General features: G+C 44.3%; 2 protein-coding genes across 2 annotated transcripts in view; one reads left to right on the forward strand and one right to left on the reverse strand.

Moving 5' to 3' along the window:
* RYR3 (ryanodine receptor 3) overlaps positions 1–9529 on the forward strand; it is a 279454-nt gene extending 269925 nt beyond the window's left edge. The window contains exons 104-106 of the mRNA XM_083504663.1: positions 6232–6332; positions 7544–7595; positions 8585–9529. Of these exons, the coding sequence (XP_083360789.1) occupies positions 6232–6332; positions 7544–7595; positions 8585–8680 (249 nt within the window). The 3' untranslated portion in view covers positions 8681–9529. The remainder of the gene's footprint in view (positions 1–6231; positions 6333–7543; positions 7596–8584) is intronic.
* A 61-nt stretch (positions 9530–9590) lies between these two features.
* The window catches only part of AVEN (apoptosis and caspase activation inhibitor), a 108258-nt gene continuing 98644 nt past the window's right edge, over positions 9591–19204 (reverse strand). Inside the window, exons 4-6 of the mRNA XM_083509533.1 lie at positions 17622–17717; positions 11999–12347; positions 9591–10063 (exon numbers count right to left, since the gene is read on the reverse strand). Of these exons, the coding sequence (XP_083365659.1) occupies positions 9945–10063; positions 11999–12347; positions 17622–17717 (564 nt within the window). The 3' untranslated portion in view covers positions 9591–9944. The remainder of the gene's footprint in view (positions 10064–11998; positions 12348–17621; positions 17718–19204) is intronic.

Consider the following 19204-nt stretch of genomic DNA (forward strand, 5'->3'; position numbering starts at 1 on the left):
CACCATTGCAGCCCCAGGCAACAGTGGGTGCGTGATTTTTTTTGGGGGGGGGGACAGGCTGTAGCCATGGACATGCTATGTGCTCTGATGGTGAATTTTGGCTGACCCAATGCAAAGATCCTGAGGATCCATGTGGATCCATGCTTTGTAACCACGTTTTTGCACCATTGCAGCCCCAGGCAACAGTGGGTGCGTGATTTTTTTTGGGGGGGGGACAGGCTGTAGCCATGGACATGCTATGTGCTCTGATGGTGAATTTTGGCTGACCCAATGCAAAGATCCTGAGGATCCATGTGGATCCATGCTTTGTAACCACGTTTTTGCACCATTGCAACCCCAGGCAACAATGGGTGTGTGATTTTGGGGGGGCAGGCTGTAGCCATGGACATGCTGTGTGCTCTGATGGTGAATTTGGGGTGACCCAATGCAAAGATCCTGAGGATCCATGTGGATCCATGCTTTGTAACCACATTTTAAGTGGGGAGGGAAGGAAAAACACAGAAGGCTAAGAATGCAGGAGAGGGCTATAACGTGAGGAAAGGAAGGCAAAAGTTTCCCCCCACCCACCCACACAAGCCAGCCAGCGTGCTCTCTCTCTCTCTCTCTCTCTCTCTCTCTCTCTCTCTCTCTCTCTCTCCCCCTCTCCCTCCCACCAGCATGACAGAAGAAAGCATTTTAACTGCATTAAGAACTATTTAGCAGCGAAACCTAAGCTTTGCCATCCCTTAAGAGGTACAGACACTGTAATCTTCCAGATCGCATGAATTTACAGGCAAAACACTGTTTAAGGATTTCATCCTTTTAAATGGAAGAAAGCATATTTGAATGCTGTGTGTCTCCAAAAACAAAAAGCAGGAAGTCAAATCAGAATTTTAAGCCGAACCTGTAATCTCTCTTCCCTTCACAAACTGAAATATACTCAGAGTCGCAAAGTGATTTCATGCTCTTTATTCAGCTCATAGTGGTGAGGAGGAATGAATGAAAGTCCCCTCACAGTATCTGCTTTATATACACTATTTACACAATGGGCTGCACATGATTGGCTAATTCCGGAATTCTACTGTAAGCCAATCAGGTTGTGGATTCACTTCTATCTGGAGCAGGATTGGGTGTTCCTGCCAACCAATCATACTGCTGCATTGTTCTAGGACCAATCAGACTGCTGCATTCTGAATCCTATTGTTCTAGGACTAATCAGACTGCTGCAATTTGGATCCTATTGTTCTAGGACCAATCAGACTGCTTCAGTTTGGGTCCTATTCAACTCAGTACATAACACCCCTCCCCTCTAAGTTCCAGTCCTGCCCGGGAGGTCGCATTCATAGTCCTCAAGGTATGCCGGCGGCCTACGTGTGCGTTGCGGCCTGTGGTGTTCCCTGGTCCGGGCTCCAGGTTCTGGCTCGTGTTCCAAGGATGCTGGCTGTGATGGGCCTGTTTGGTCTGGCGCAACCGGCTCGCTCAGTCGTGGTTCTGGTTCCGGTGTCCTTTCGGCCTCACGGGTCCTCTCTGTATTTACTGATTCTGCCTCTCCTGCTGGCCCCTCCTGCTCTATGGGCCTCACTGCCCCGCTGTTCCCTTGGGACTCCTCTGACCTGTCCTCCTCCTGGGTTTCTCCCGGGAATCGTCGCCGTATCTGGTCACAGTGGCGGCGCCAGCATTGCCCCCCATCCGTTAGCACCTCGTACGACACTGGGCCAGTGACCCTGGTGACTGTGGCGGGTACCCATGCTGGGCCTGCCCCAAAATTCTTTGCGTACACTGGGTCCTGGGCCTTGAATGTCCGGGGGTTCCTGCCTTCCCCCACCACTACCTCATCCTGAGCTCTATCGGGGTGAAGGCGGTCCAATCTGATTGCAAGGCGCCGACCCATTAGTAGTTCAGCGGGGCTCCGGCCAGTTGTTGAGCTGGGGGTGCTGTGCTGTGCTAGAAGAAATGTGGCAAGGCGGTACTCCCAGTCCCCTTGCGTCATGCGGCGAAGGGTGTCCTTGGTGGTCCGCACCATGCGTTCTGCTTGGCCATTGGTGGCAGGGTGGAACGGTGCCGAACGGATGTGGCGGATGGCGTTCTGTGCTGTGAAGGTTTGGAATTCTCCTGACGTAAATGCAGTCCCGTTGTCTGAGACGAGAGTGTCAGGGAGCCCGTGGGTTGCAAACAGCCTGCGTAGTACCCGGATGGCTGCGGACGTGGAAGTGGACGGTACCAGTGCGACTTCCAGCCATTTGGTGTAGGAGTCCACCACTATGAAGAATGTTTTCCCCTGAAAGGGGCCAGCGAAATCCACATGCAGGCGTGACCATGGTGCTCGGGCGGACTCCCAGGACTGGACTGGGGCCCTTGGGGGATCTGGGCGGGATTCTTGGCAGGCCTGGCAGTGTTTGACCCAGGCCTCTATCTCTCCATCGATCCCCGGCCACCACACATAACTCCTGGCAAGGGCCTTCATTCTTACTACCCCTGGATGTGTCTCGTGTAGGGCTGTGAGGACCCTTTTGCGGAGGGGCTGGGGAACAACGACTCTGCTTCCCCATAACAGGCACCCCTTGTGGGCCGACAGTTCATGTTTGCGGGTTGTGTAGCCGGCGAATTCTGGCCCGGGGCTGCTGCTGGGCCATCCCCTCCACACCCAGTCCAGGACCCGGGAGATGACCCTATCTTTCTTGGAATGGTGTGCAACTTCTTGTGCCTGCATGGGGCGGTCGGGAAGCAGCTCCAGGCTCATGACCTCTTGTGCAGGTGCTGGGTCAGGGCCTGTTTCCGGCAGTGGTAGCCTGCTGAGGGCGTCTGCATGGCCCATCGCCTTCCCAGGTCGGTGAATCAGTGCATACTGGTAGCTGGCAAGGAAAATTGACCACCTGAGGACGCGAGGAGACAGCACTTGGGGGGTCTGCTTTTCGGGGGCAAACAAGCCAAGCAACGGCTTGTGGTCAGTCACCACGGTGAAGGGCCGCCCGTACAAGAAATCATGGAATTTTTTTACTCCCTTCACGATTGCCAGACCCTCCTTGTCAATTTGCGAGTAGTTCCGCTCGGTTGCGTTGAGTGTCTGGGAAAAGTACGCCACCGGTACCTCTCTTCCATCCGGGAGTTGGTGCCCCAGGACAGCGCCAATGCCATATGGTGAGGCGTCGCATGCTAGCACCACCGGCAGCCTTTCGTCGAAGTGTGCCAAGACAGAGTTTGAGACAAGCAAGTCCTTGACTGCCTGGAATGCGGCCTCCTGGCGCTGGCCCCACACCCAAGGGGCCCGCTTGTCCAGGAGTCTGTGTAGGGGCTCCGCTACCGCCGCCTTGTGGGGAAGGAAGGAATGGTAAAAGTTCAATAGTCCCAAGAAGGCCTGAAGTTCAGTCTTGCTCTTGGGCGCTGGGGCATCACAAATGGCCCGTACCTTGTCCCCAGTCGGGTGGACCCCTTCTGCGTCCACCATAAATCCCAGAAAGTCCACCTGAGGCACTCCTAGTAGACATTTTTCCCGCTTCACCTTGAGACCCGCCGTCTGGAAACGGTGCAGAACGGTGCGGAGGCGGTCCTCAAACTCCTCTGGTGTGGGCCCGGCAATCAACACATCATCGAAGAAGGGGGTGACACCAGGAATCCCTTTGAGGAGAGAGTCCATTAGATTCTGGAATATGCCTGGTGCCACGCTGACCCCGAATTGCAGCCGCTTTACCCTGAACGCTCCTCTGTGCGTCACAATCGTCTGTGCCTCTGCTGTGGCCTCATCTACTGGCAGCTGTTGATATGCTTGGGCCAAGTCCAGCTTGCCAAAAATTTTCGACCCAGCCAGGGTGGCAAGGACATGGCTGACCACTGGCACTGGGTATGCGTGGGCCGTGAGGGCCTTGTTTATGGTACATTTGTAGTCTGCGCAGATGCGGACCGAACCATTAGGCTTGACGGGTGTGACGATTGGAGTTTCCCAGGGGGCATTAGGCACCGGCTCCAGCACTCCTTGCTCCATGAGTCGGTCCAATTCCTCGTCTATACGGGGTTTCAAGGCGAACGGGACCCGGCGGGCCTTGAGCCTGACCGGTCGTACTGCGGGGTCAAGCTGTAGCGCAATGGGGGGCCCCGTATACTGTCCCAATTTCCCATCGAAAACCCCTGGAAATTCCTTGCATATGGCGTCCACGTCCACTTGTAAGCTAGTGTGGTTCACCCCGGTGACAGCTAGCCCCAGTGGTCCAAACCATGCCAATCCCAGTAAGCTAATGTAGGGGCCCTTGACCACAAGCAAGTCCAGTTGCCGCGTCCGCCCTCGGTATTGCACCCTGAAGGTCCCCACCCCCATTGTGGGGACCTTACGTTTCTGGAAGTCCCGTAGGGTGAATGGGGCCGGCCTGAGTTTGGGACCCCCAGTAGGACACAGTTTCCTTAAGGTCTTTGCCGAGATTATGGATAGAGTTGAACCCGTGTCAAGCTCCATGCGGCATGGGGCCCCCTCTATCTGTACCTCTACATAAATTTTCTCTACATTGGGGTGGGGCAACTGGTATACCTGGCAGTCCGTGAGCTCCGTCGAGTTGCCTTGGTGCATTGGGCCCCGGGACCTGGGGCTCTTGGGTTGGTCATCTGATGCCTGGTGTCGGGTGGGCCGAGCCCGACACACCCGGGCGATGTGTCCCGATTTTCTGCACTGCCTGCACTCTGCGTTGCGGAAACGGCAGGTCCTCCTCTCGTGACTCTCCCCGCAGCTTGCGCAGTTTCCTCCTTCTCGTCGAGACAGCTGTGGTCTGTGCGCTGCTTGAGTGCGCTGCTGTACTCGGTGCACCTCCTCCCTGTCAGATCCTGAGTCGTCGGTGAGGTCTTCATGGTGGACCCTCGGCTGGGGTGGCAGGCTCGGCCGTGCCTCTTGCGTCGACCTCTCGGCAGCTTCCGTTGCCAGGGCCTCCTCCAGAGCGACCTGGAACGTTAGGTCCTTCTTAGCGTAGAGGCGTCGTTGCAGCTTCTCATCCTTCAGGCCACCGACGAGGCGGTCACGAAGCATGTTCTCCAGCTCTGAGAAGTTGCAGAACCGGGCGGCTTGGCGGAGAGAGGTCACAAACCCAGTTATGGTTTCCCCAGGGGCTTGTCGCTTTGCGTAGAAGGCATTTCGACGAGCCACCACTGAGGGCTGCGGCGAAAAGTGCCCCTTCAGCTGTTCCATTATTGTTTTGTATGGAACAGTAGCGACGTCTTCAGGCGCAAGGAGAGCCCGGGCGATTTCAAACGTCTCCTCTCCGCAGACGCTGAAGAATATCGCCCTCTTCTTGGCGTCTTCTTCGTCGGTGACCCCTTTGGCTTCTAGGAGGAAGGTGAAACGGGAGGCATACGCTTCCCAGTCTCCAGATGCTGGGTTGAATGGCGAGAAGCTGCTGTTGGCTGCCATTCTGAGTTCCTTATGTCCCGGAGCTGAAGCCTGGATCCACGGTGCGAGGCAGCGTTGCGGCAGGTGGCGGTGCTGCGGTGCTGTGTGTGGCAGTCAGCTCAACGGGATCCCACCTTCGTCGCCAGTGAAATATACTCAGAGTCGCAAAGTGATTTCATGCTCTTTATTCAGCTCATAGTGGTGAGGAGGAATGAATGAAAGTCCCCTCACAGTATCTGCTTTATATACACTATTTACACAATGGGCTGCACATGATTGGCTAATTCCGGAATTCTACTGTAAGCCAATCAGGTTGTGGATTCACTTCTATCTGGAGCAGGATTGGGTGTTCCTGCCAACCAATCATACTGCTGCATTGTTCTAGGACCAATCAGACTGCTGCATTCTGAATCCTATTGTTCTAGGACTAATCAGACTGCTGCAATTTGGATCCTATTGTTCTAGGACCAATCAGACTGCTTCAGTTTGGGTCCTATTCAACTCAGTACATAACACAAACATTGTTCCCTCCGGAGCAGGGAGAGGATAGAACGAGGGACGCTCTGCTTTCCCCTCTACTTGCCTGGAGGGGAGGGGCTTTCCCTGCTCTTTGTTCCGTTTGAGCAAACACAGTAACGAAACAGAGCAGGGTGGGCAGTAAGACCCTGAGGCAGAATGCAGGAAAGCTGCCACTTCCTCTCTCACGGAGCTCCCTTCTCCCTGAAGCGCAGTTTGATTTTTGCCTCATTTTTCGGCTCCAGGGACCACACATTCGCTGCATAACACGCACAGACATTTCCCCTTCCTTTTTAGGAGAAAAAATCTGCGTGTTATAGAGCGAAAAATACGGTAATTCATCATGGCTTAACCTTCTGTTTTATTTCTAGACCAAATGTTTTATTTGTGGAATTGGTAATGAATATTTTGACACAACCCCCCATGGATTTGAAATGCATACTTTACAAGAGCACAACTTGGCCAACTACCTGTGAGTATATGCACATTCTTTCTTTGTTAAATACAAACCTCTAATGAACTTTTAGCACTAGCCTTACTATGCAACCCACTGCATGTCTACTCTGAAGCCTTTTTGAATTCAATGGTGCTTCTTCCCACTGAAGCGCGTACAAGATTCTAAGTGTGTGCATATATGATTGCAACCTTAATCTCTGAAACTCATTCAGTCTCCTCAGCACTGTGGTTACTGATCCAAGACTCGGGAAATTAGTCATGTGCAGGTGAAAACTATGTGAACAGCTAGAGCTTTTTGTTTACCTTTTCTCCATGGTAAATCTCGCTGCTAAAGCCCCTTTAGAGAGAGGGATCTGTCAAAGCCTTGCTTTGTAAAGTACCGTGGACATAATTCTGCACCATCATAATCATTAGTAAGAAGTTGAATATGAAGTAATGAATAGCTAAGGCTTATCCTATCTGTATTTGATCTTATTTTAAAAAAATATAAGCTGCTTTGAATGATTAGTCATAAACAGAAACAAAATATTGCAGAAAGTAGCAAGATCAACTTCTTTAGGAGTAGAAGCTTCTTCAATGTGAGTACATCAAAGGATGTTTTGATTGTGTTTCTAATTCAAGGCCTGTTCCTCCCTTGGATTTATTGGCATATGTATATAGTTACATAAAATTAGATATGGTATTTTCAGTAATTCAAAAGACAGAATACCTGCGAAAGGAAAAGTAGCACTCTAAAGAGCCAGTTTTCAGAAAGGAGAACACATGGTGAGGCAACAGCCAGAATCTCCATGTATAAGTTCATACTAATCTGTATCCATGTTCTGGTTATTTAGACTGTGAAAGAGAGATACAGTCCCTGAGGGCGAAACAAATTTGTTTTTTGTGGGTTTTTTAAAAAAGAGAAACATCCAACAAATGTTTCATTTTCTACCCACAATTTCCCCCCTCCTTTTGTGTCTGTTTCTGGGTACATTTGTCAACATTTTTTGGATTGTGAACTGGCAGGCACACATTTATATTTACCTATATACAATATAGGTAAATATATTGTATATATATATATAGGTAATTTATGCACTTTTACAAAGAGCAGAAAAAATATATTAAATAATGTTGCTACTGCTTTCCCCCTAAATAGAAATCAGTGTTGTTGTTGTTGTTTATGAGAAACAGAAGCATTACACTACAGTTTAAAACACAATATGTAGTTTGATATTCTCGTTCCAGGTTCTTCCTGATGTATCTCATTAATAAGGATGAAACCGAGCACACTGGACAGGTAAGCATTATATTCATAGGAGCCAACTTTTAGCGAAGCCCCCCATAAAATATTTGAGGGGGCTGGGCCATTCAAATGGTGTGGGTGTGCACCATCATGTGATTATGCTGGGCGGGGCTTACTCCCCTCCCAATATTTTATTCAAGTTGGCACCCTGATTACACCATTCATTACTACCCCTAACAGTGAACTTGAGTTATGTCTATTACTAAAGCAGAAAATCAGGCTGTCCTGATATTTATGCGGTTGGAGGACTTAGATACGCAGAAAAATATCTGCTTGTAAATTTAAAAAAGATGGACCAGTCACTGAACAATCCTGGGAGGGAGATTAGAATTGGGGTCCTGTAGTAGGGACATAGAAACTATTTCCCTGGGGCTTCCCCCGAAATACTGATTTTGACTTTCATTGTCCTGAAATTTTGGTAGGAGACAGCTGGGAAAGAAGGTTTGGTTGGCTGTGGGGGGGGGGGTGTCCAAACCTCAAGTTTCAAATATTGAAGGGTTTGGACTTGCTTAAAAGCAAATTTGTGGGATTCTCATTTTCAGCTAACTCAATGATTTACTCCATAATTAATATCTTTGAAATCTTGCCCAAATAATTTTACATGTTTAAATATGCACACATGCTCTGTTAATACAAATCCTATGAGCAAAACCCCTTGATATTGATTTAGCCCTTACCTCAGAAAAGCTTTTAAAGACTGCTCTGTCAAATGAGCATTTGACACACTTTTCAAACATTGCAACCCATACATGAAAGTTACAGGACTTATGCAGCATTCAAGTGAATGTGTGTGCTACAAAATAAATGACACTCAACTGGACTAAGCTGACATACACCAATAAATTAAACAGGATTTAACAGATACTATAATATAACTAACAAAGATGCGAATTAAACTGATGTTGACTTATATATGTGCTTTCAGTGAGACAGACATTCTCTGCTGTGAATCTTTTGAAAAAAGATCTTTCTCATACTTTCAGGAGTCCTATGTATGGAAAATGTACCAAGAAAGATGCTGGGATTTTTTCCCAGCTGGAGACTGCTTCCGTAAACAGTATGAAGATCAACTTGGATAAAATATCAACCAAGAAACAACTTGCACTCAAACTTACAAGATTTAGACAAAAATCAAAGTCTTACCATTTCATGGTGTAATATAAGTATTATGTATGTTTAATCTTTCGATACAACAAAACTAATTTAATTTTACAAAGATCCAGCTGGGCTTTTTGCACCTGGCAGAACCAGGCCTTATATTGTCTGGATTTCAGCTTTCTTACTGGAGAAGTACAAAGAAATATAATTAAACTTTCAAAATACAGTATTCTAGTTCACAAGTTATTATTTGTTATTAACCCAACTCCTTAGGTAATAAAAATAGTTTAGTTGAAAGGGCTACAGCATTGTTTGTTACATGCACAACATCTGCAACCTAAGAACTTGAATGTCAGATGACAAGGCCTCAATTACTGGCTCATATTAGGATCCTAACGATATTTCAAGCAGCTTTATTTCCGACTCCCCCATGCCACTTCCTTGTGAGAAGATCCAGAAAGAAAGTTTCGAATCCTTCAGTGCTTAAAACTTTCAAATATTTTACTGTCTATAAAGTGCCTTAAATATTTGCAAACATAGCTATGCAAAAGTTTTTTTTATGTGGCATTTTAGATTGACATTTTTGTTAACTGGTTGTGTTGCTTCCCTGTCTTACTGTATGAAAAACTTGAAGGTGAGTCATATATTTGTTCCAATATCAGCGTATTAGATGCAGATGGTAAAAAATATACTGTCTCACGATCTTACACAATTAAATTTTAGGTCAAATAAAAATGCTTTATGGTCAACTAAGTAGTTAAGTTGCTATGTTTTTGCACATTTACTTTGAATAAAACGTGCCCACTGCAATAAAGAATTTACAAAACCAATCTTAATTTTTGTCACTTTTTTATGAACAAACTAAAGTCACACCACAACTGCAACATACAGTTTGCATCCACCAGCACTGTTTATTTTGCGGCTTTAAGCGAGAAGCTCTTCTCCAACAGAAGCTGAAATTGTCCTGCTATTATCTGAATTATTTTAAACCATCTGTGCAACATTTTTAATTTACAAACATTTCAAGAGAATGTCATTATATTTCTTCAGGCAGTGTAATACAGAGAATTCTCTGCAAGGTGTCCAGCATATTTGACACTAAGAAACAACAAAAGTTGGACATGTAGCATAATTAAAAATCAAGGTGAAGTTGCTACTTAATTAAATACTTGTAAGCAATTATTCTATACCAGCTACTGTCATGTCAATTTTTCAGTTTACTTGCGTGCCAACCAAAATGTAGCCTTAGGAGATCATGCTGTCTAACCAGTCTTCAAGGTCCTCCTCGGAAATATTTTTGGACGTTGCTTCCTGCTGTTGAGGTGCTGAGCAAATTTGTTCAGTTCCATCCAGTTCTAAAAGGTCTGAAGAAATAAAAACAGAACAAAATTTAACTAATTTGTCTGGGGATGGCTAGGCAGGCAAATGCTGACAAGCTCCAATAGCAGCAAACCTGAGAGCCAGTTAGGAAGCTGACTCCATCATTCAGATTCTAAAGGAAGACAGGCTGGGTGATTTAAAAGCCCCCTGCAAGTCAGGATTTCCAGAAGACAGGAGAAGAAGAAAGGGAATAGCTGAAAAAGGGGGCTCCATCTAACAATATGCTTTACCTCCCAAATTCCTGAGATAATGGGAAATAATAGGAGGCACTAGTCTTGTAAAACATGTATTTTCCAGGCTCTGTATGCACTGGGAAGAAAATTTACCACAGAAGTACTGCTTGAGTTTTAAGGTGACTATGTTTCCTTACTGCCTTCACAATTATAAAATATTCCTTCTTTATCTCCTCCTCCAAAAGAATAAAATTGAGGGACTGACCTATGGGTACAGGACTGATACCTAGATGAAAATGACACAGAAAATAGATTGGGACGTGAATTAAGGTTTTTAAAATAACAGAACTATTTAAAATACAAACACAGTTAAATCAGCTTTCCCCTTGATGTGTGGAGCGTTTCCTAACCAAAGAGCAAACCTTTATTAATTTACAACTAAAGTGTTAGTTTATTTACACTGTTGTTTCATTCTTACAAACAGGATTTGCATCGATTTGTAATGTTGGTTATGTTTTGCACAGTTTGTCTTTAAATGTTCCTGTAAAGTTTCATTTTTTATGGGAAACAGCCATGACCCTTTGAGAGGTTAAATATGAAAAAATAACATGCATTTTGCCTCTTCTGTCTAAGTGCTGCTTCTTTCTGCTTCACTCTGCCATGGTCACCATCACAAAAGCAAGATATCAAGCAAAAAAGAAAAGAAAAAGCCCACTCTTGATGGGTTGAACCATGGCTTGTCTGGTAGTTACTGGGCAAATTAGAGGAGTGAAACTGAATGCCTATGTTTGGAAGGGAGAACACAAATAGTCATATCTGAGAAACAATCTAATTGTTTTTACACAGAAAAGCCTTCCTTAACTCACTGTATCAATTCAGTTTACAAATAAATCCTAATACAAGCATATCAGCACTGCAGTTAATCCCTAAAGAGAAAAACAGTATTTACATTTAATAAAAATATCCAATTTAAATGTTTAAAATCCAAATTTTATTTTAAAACATTCATTTTGTTTATGCCCCATAATATAGCTCTCAGCTCAGAAAAAAAAGACAGACATGTAGAAAGATTACCTTGCTTACCTCTAGGAGTGTGCTGCCCCTTCACACAGGCCCACAGTCATCTTCTGCCACAGTGCTTACTATTGCTTTCTAACCTGTTTATTATATTTATACCCCACTTTTCAGTTACTATCAAAACCCAAAGCAGCTTACAATTAAAATGCACACAAAAGCTAAAGTTGTTAAATGTGAAGCCACAGAATCTTTAGGTTCAAGTACTTCCCTCCTGGAGGGTGAAAAAGGAGGACTTTGGCCATGCCCCATGTCACCTTTGTGTTTGTGGAAACTCGACTACAATTGCCTTTCAACTGCTACCTGAGAGCTGCTAGGGCAGACCACTCTTCCAACTCATCTCTGATCTCTGAAGTCTCTGAATGAGTGCTAAGCTGGACTGCCCAATGTCACTAATGCATCTATCACCCAGAAGACAGACAGTCCAATTTCCAGTGGTGTCATATGCCTGCCTATTTCTATGGAGGGTTGTCAGATATGGAGGCTGCCAAACGATATAAAACCACTCACACATCTCAAATGGTGGCAAGGGATGAAGATCTCTTCCTGCCCGGCAGTTCCTGCACCCTCAGTAGGCCTTGTCATATAGCTGAATGAGCTCATAGCTGACTGTAAACTAGAGAACAACTGCAATTTAGAGAAACAAAATAAACAATTGGGGAAAATGCTTACCATTTACTTCATGAGGCATTTTCAAATCATCCCCAGATAATCTATCATGGGATATTGTTTCCAGTTCAAAGTTTTCAGGATGAATAGGGGCATCCAACTTCAGGAGTTGATCAAGGTCGTCATCCAAGTGATCCTCTTGGTGTGTAACTGATGAGCTTTTCTGGAGGGCTTCTGAAGACGAGCCAAATCCATCTTTATTTGGCAGCGGCAGGTGGCCAACAGAGTCTGCAGAAGGATATGAGTTTGATGCAACTCTATTTTGCCCCATGGTCTGCTGTAATGGAGCACTTTTCTTGGGGACTTCACTGCTTTTCAATTTAATTTGGGGGAGTATGGCAGGTGTTGCATCCTAGGACCAGAAGGGAAAAGAAGTTGTGCAATGGCTAATGTTCTTTAAAAAAACACCCTAATCCCTCCACTGTATGCCAATTTTATTTCTGAACACAATTCAATGTGCTGGTAGAACCTTATACAACTAAAGGCCACCCTTTCCCATGCAACCTGCCTGGGCCCTGCAGCTGGACCCTCCACCAAAAGATGTTCAGAGGGTAGCAAGAGGGGACCACACTTTTATAGTGGCAGCTCCCAGATTATGGAATTCTCTCTCTCCAGGGAAGCTTGCCTGTCATTGACTCTGACATCTTTCTGATACCAAGCAAAAATGTTTTAATTTTCATGGGTATTTGGACAGTACTTATGGTCTGGCTTTTACTAGCTATTTCTAGTGTTCATTCTACTGTTGGCTGAGGGTTGATATTCTTGTTTTTGATTATTTCAGATGGATATGTTCAGTACGTTTGTATTGTTTTATGAGTATTTTATTATATAATTTTGCATTTTACTTTTATTGTAAACCATATTGAGACTCCTTTTAGTTGTGTGAAGTGATAAATAACTTTCATAAACTTCAACTAATAAACTTATTATTTAAATAAACGCCCATTGTCTATGAGATTTGTATGCTACCCCATGAAGTACTCTGGGCAACTAAGAATATATAAGTATAAAACAATTAAAATATAAAATAAAGCATACCTTCAAAAGCAACATAAATATGACAAGAAAACTAAACGCATCACAATCCAAAATATAAAACGGAGACAACCAGACTAAGCATTAGGTGAACATATTTGTGTTCTTGACATCAAAAAGACCACAAGGGTTTTGCTAGGTGAATGCTTTTTAGCAAGTACCACTACTGAAAAGGCCTTCAACCTGGTGGTTAGCCACTTTACTTCATCTCACAGGGGCATTCAAAACAGGGCCTCCAAGAAGAACTTAAGTCTGGGTGGGAGGTGGTGGGTCTTTCAGGGAACCTGCTCCCAAGCCATTTAGGCCTTGAAAGGTTAGGATTGTAAACTGAGCCTGGAAACTGACTGAAAGTTGGCAGAGAGAGGCGTAATGTGGTCAAACCATCTAGTCCCAGCTAATAATTTTGTAAATCCTGTTCTGGATCAACTGCAGTTTCTGGGCCTTTATGAAAGGCACCTTCAGTATTCTAGCAGTTACCAAAGCATGGGTAATCGTGGTTAAGCTGCCACCATCCAGGTAAGGTCCGTAAGGTCACCCGCAAGCATATCAGTTGAAGTTGACAACAACAACAATGTATTAAATTTATATACTACCCTTCATCGGAACAGCACAGGGTGCTTTACAACATACAAGGTGTTTTTAAGAAGGTTCCTCTCATTTGGCCTAATGATATTATTTTTATTTTATTTTTTGAATTGTATATTTCTCATTTTATGTCTACGAGGCTTTTTAGGCAATGCTGTTATATACCTGCCTTTTCTTCTTATAATGTAAGATTTAAAAAACAGAGCATACTTTAAGTCTGGCAAGGAGAATCAGTGGAATCGACAGGCTGTGAAGCCTTTTTTTCAGTGAAGGGCTCAAAGTGCAAAACAAGTTTTGTCTTATGCTTAATAATGACAATGAAATGAGAAGCATTCACCCAGCTAAACAATAGACAACATTACTTAATTATTGCCAAGATATTATAATAAATAAATAAATAAATAAATAAATAAATAAATAAATAAATAAATAAATAAATAAATTTATACCCCGCCATCCCCAGCCAAGACCGGGCTCAGGGCGGCTAACAACCAATAATAAAAACAAGTTGATTAAAATACAATTTAAAAGATTAAGATACAACATCAAAACAATTAGGGAGCAATCTCTTCATAGGAGAAAAAGAAAGGAAAAAGAAAGAGGGGGAGGGAATCATCTAATGAGTCGCCAGGAGGAGCAGGGTCCCTGAAGGCCAGACGGAATCTATCAGGATCCATCAGTCTTCGCGGGCGAGCCCAAATAGGCTCACCACCCAAGCAGGGGAGGAGCGGGAAGTCAATCTTGGCTTTCAGAGCGTAGTGATCAGACCATGGCACTTCCACAGGTGGGAGCATGATCACATCTATGCCAGCACCAAAGATCAAATCCAGCGTGTGGCCTGCTTGATGAGTTGGGCCCATAACAAACTGGGAGAGCCTGTGAGGAGGGGGCGGCATCGGCATGGATGTTGAAGTCTCCCAAATCCAATAAGTTTGGGAACTCCAAGGCCCAGCCTGCTGCCACCTCCAAGTTCTCCTTGGTGCCCCACACGAGACCAACACATTCAATGCCGGAGATCACCAGTGGTGGCAGAGCCCTGAAATAGCAATCCTCCCGGATTAACAACGCTACTCCTCCCCACCCGACCCACAGTCCACGATTGATGGAGGACAGAGAAACCTGGAGGTGTTATCTCATGTAGGGAGATTACTTCACCTTCCTGTACCCAGGTCTCTGTCACGCAAGCCAGGTCAATCCCCTGTGAGACAAAAAGTCATGCATGGGGGCGGTTTTATTGCCTATGGACCTGGCATTGCACAACACCAATGACGGAGGTGGGTAATCCCTGCTCGCCCTACCCTTGTCCCTTGGGACGGGGTATAGATTGGAAGGGGTTCGAGCATCACTGCATCTCAAAACCCTTCGCTGATAGTGATATTTAGCCCCACCGCCATTCTTCCCTAGTCCTTAATAGTGGGAATCCCAGACCCCATACAAGCCTCCCCAAAGAGAGGTAAAATCTCCACACTTAACAAGTCATCTCTGGGGCAGGACTCTTGGGTCAGAATGGATTGGGAAAGAGGTGAAAGTTCGATAGGGTAATTATCCCTAGAAGATAAAACCCAACCAACCACACCCTGAGCAAAGAAGATGTTCAGTTCCTCTGCCAATGAGGCATCAGTCTTAGCTATGTTCCTTGTATTGCCCTTGTAGTTGGTTAGATGCTGCAGTCGTTGCCACACTTGTTTCATGATGTTATCGGCCAAATAATTTTCCACCTTAAGCTTATACTGTTGTTTTGCTGCCTTAATGCCTTTTTTGAGATTTATTCTCACCTCTCTGTATATGTCTATATTCCCTGTCTTAAAGGCAGAATCCCGGATTTTCAGGAGTGTTCTTACTTCAGCAGTCATCCATGGTTTACAGTTCCCATAGAGTCTAATGCATCTCTGCAATGTTACATTATCGATGCACACTTTAATATAGGAGAGTATAGCATCTGTGTATCTATGCAGATCTTGATATTCAAACACGCTCCAATCAGTGCTCTCAAAACAATCCTGGAGCTGACTAAGAGCACCCTCTAGCCAAATTCTGTTTTTATAACTGACTGAATTCTTCTCCTGAGAGGGATGTACTTCGGACATAGAAAAACTGAAGAATCGTCAGATGAGCCTAAGTGGGGGAAGGGGATTGCCCTGTAAGCCTGTTTCAAACTGGAATACGCGAGATCTAGAATATTCTGTCCTCTAGTGGGAAATTTCACAAACTGATCAAACTTAGGAAAAACCATCTTTAGGCAGGCTTGATTGAAGTCCCCTGCCACAACAAGGGCGCCCTCTGGGTGGATTTGCTACTGCTTGGAGATGACATCATATAGCTTAGAAAGTGCCGCACTGATATTAGCATCGGATGGGATATAAACAGATATCATAATTATGACAATTACTTCTCTAGGCAAATAAAATGGCCGACATGTAACTGCCATCAATTCTAGATCTGGGGAGCAATATGTGTAAGCTACTTTGCTGTCAACGCACCAACCATTGTGTATGTAAATACAGACTCCTCCGCCCCTAGCTTTACCAGAATCACTGTTTCTATCAGAGCGATAAATTATTCGATTTATCAGCTCAACTGCCGCATCCGGTACTGCTGAACGTAGCCAAGTTTCTGTAATAATTACCACACAGCTCTCACAAAGAAGCTTGTTTGCTGCCATCAGCACCTTAATTCGTCAGTTTTGTGGACGAGAGATCTGGTGTTGGTCAGGAAGACGCTTGGCAGTGCTGGTCTGGTGGGTCTTTTTCGAAGCCGGGTTAACAGGCCAGCTCTGCAACCACGTTTTTGCTTTCGCTCTTTTCTCTTTCGCTTCTTTCTGCACCTCCCCCTCCCGTCGACAATCCATAGAGATCCTGGAGGTCTTACTATGCAGTTTGGTATACAGTGGGACCTTTGAAACTCTCTAGTTATCTCTATTTTTCTTGTGAGCCCGATGTTTACCAGTTTTGTGCGTGAGTAGGTGAGGTACTGGGAGCTCGGAGCCGCAGGGTATGAACGCCCCGACATCTTGGAACTCAGATAACCAGCTTAGGGTAACCCAGGGTGGCATATTCAGTTGTATAGCAAAAAGTAGAAGGAAGAAGATGTAAAGCTTTGCCACTTGCAGTTCATTGATCTGCTGCAAGGGAATCTGTTACTTCATTACTGGACAAAACGTCCCATAATGGTGTATTAATACATCAGCCGTAGCACCACTGTAGGACAAGAATGACACCCCCAGTTTTGCCATTTTTATTTTAAGAATGCATTTTCTTTGCAAAATAGTTGCAAGTTTCTCTGCTACGTTCACTGAATGACTTTGAGTTAGATCAAGAAGTGAGCAATGTCAGCGTCTGAGTCACTTTAAGCAGTCCCAAAGGAGAGCAAAACTGTTTTTAGAAGTTATGCAGCTTTGCCTTTCTAGTGCAGATTGATTTTTCTAGCTTTTGATAAACTGTAATCTTAGCTAACAGCCATGCTTGACTCACAAGTCTCACTGGCTCTGTTCCCTCTACCTGAATATTTTTATTTTTGCCAGCAGAATATGCTTTGTTGTCTTGTTGCTACCTAGAGCTCTAAACCCTGGGCAAAAACTACTGCTTTAAATACATGCCTGATTGGCAGCTTCCATGCTGAACTAGGTATCTGCACAAGGAATTCTATACTTATCAGTAGAAATTACAATAAATAAATAAATAATCATACATTCCATTTTCTGTTTTCTGAAAAATGCTGTTTAGGAAAAAGGTGGTGAAAAATCTGGAACAACAAAATTAGAACAAGCAACTCTTTGGGGATGTTGGTCTTGACCGAGATGCACTTGGCATGTGGAAAACACTTTGCTTAGAAGGAGCAATGAAGCATAAGAAGTGCTGATGGCTTATTCCTCCATCTAATAGTCTTCCTTTTCAGATTCAAGGCAATATGTGCCTATTATAACACATGACAAATTACATTAAAAGTACATAAGGCTACTTAAGCTTAAAGCGCAGCTCAAGATATTTATGAGCAGCTTTTGCGTTACCTGTACCAGCTCCTTAGCCACATTCAGTTTGAGATGCAGAGGCAGCTCTTCAAGTGCCTGGACCAAAGACTGGCAGTCAACATACAACCCAGACAACTGAAAAAAACAGTAGAACATGAGATTAAATGGGCATTAATGATGGTCTCCCAAATACCTTACACACAAAAGCAGGTCCATCTGTCATCTTTTTCCACCACTGAAATGAACTGGGTAGCACAAGAACTACATATACCGATGGAAGCATTAACAATGAAACCATCTATATGGAAGAACCAGGGCTGGCCTTTATTAACCATTTTGAAGGATTAATTACTATTCTTAAAATGTTCTGAAACAGGAATTAAGGGGGATATTCAACTAAATAATTGGGCAAGCAGAATGGCACTTAATCTGTTCTGGGGTTCTCCCAAACCTCCAAAGATTTGGGGATGGCGTGGGGTGTGTAAGGTAGGGGTGGAGTGGTGCAAGTTGAATACTGTCCTAAGGGTTTCAATGCTGCAGCTCCACTGGTGCAACAGACCTCTGAGCATACAAAGGACCTTTCTCTGCTGTCTTCCCTGCTCCCATGGACATCTTCATAATCATCTCTGGAGCATACAGGAGAGGAGAGGAAACAGATGTCCTGTGGCATAAGCAGAACTCTGCTTGTGTAGCTTTGGTTACAACCTTAAACAATTAACTTAATTAAACAAATGAGTTTATGGGAATTAAACAAGCTGCCACAGAAGGCAAGGCAAATTGATGGATGAGAGCTTTTCTTTCATTTAGAAGAAATCCCTGAGCCATGTCAGCACCCATGATGATGTTTCTCTAATGAACCACCTTCTGTAAAGCTTTATACAGTTCTATGTCTGCAGGTGAAAAGTTTAAATGAAATGCTAACCAGGTCTACCCAGAAGCAGGTCCTACTGAATTCAAAGAAGCTTATTCATAGATATGTTAGGTCAGGACTTCAGGATTACTTGCTGCCATCAGCACTAATTAGATGTTTGCAGTAACCTTAAGCAGAAATATAGTGCAGAGATATTTAGCTTACTTCAAACATATTCTAAATTGAGAGATTAGCTTCTGAAAGGAATAAATTAGAATGCCTACTTCTCATTCAAACAACATGTCAAAAGTCTGTGACAAAAGGTGTTTGATTGATATGCAGATGTATATGATAAGCATAAAATATTAATCATTTGACTCAAACTGGGTTGAAGTTCATTCATGACTTGATTGATTAATTTTGAAAATATCTAAGACACAAAGACTTCAAAACAGACTTTATGAAAATGCAGTAAATGATGAAAGTATAGGGAATTCTCAGAAGAGGTGCTGCAGACAAATCCTTCAATATCCTAAGTGAAAATTCTTTTTCAAAATAAAGCTGGAATTAGATATTATGACAGATGTGAGACTGACTTTGAAAATGACAACCAAACATTATTTCCCTCCAGTAAAGTCTAGGGGTACAAAGCATGTGATGTCACTCTACTGCATCACTGGGTGCCATGGGGTGGGGGAGCAGGGACAACAATGTTGTGTCATACATTTTGTATCACTAAACATCGCCAGGGAGAAAAAGAAAACAAAACACG

This window comes from Podarcis liolepis (genome assembly GCF_965112155.1).
Source record: "Podarcis liolepis genome assembly, chromosome: 1".
NCBI lineage: Eukaryota > Metazoa > Chordata > Lepidosauria > Squamata > Lacertidae > Podarcis > Podarcis liolepis.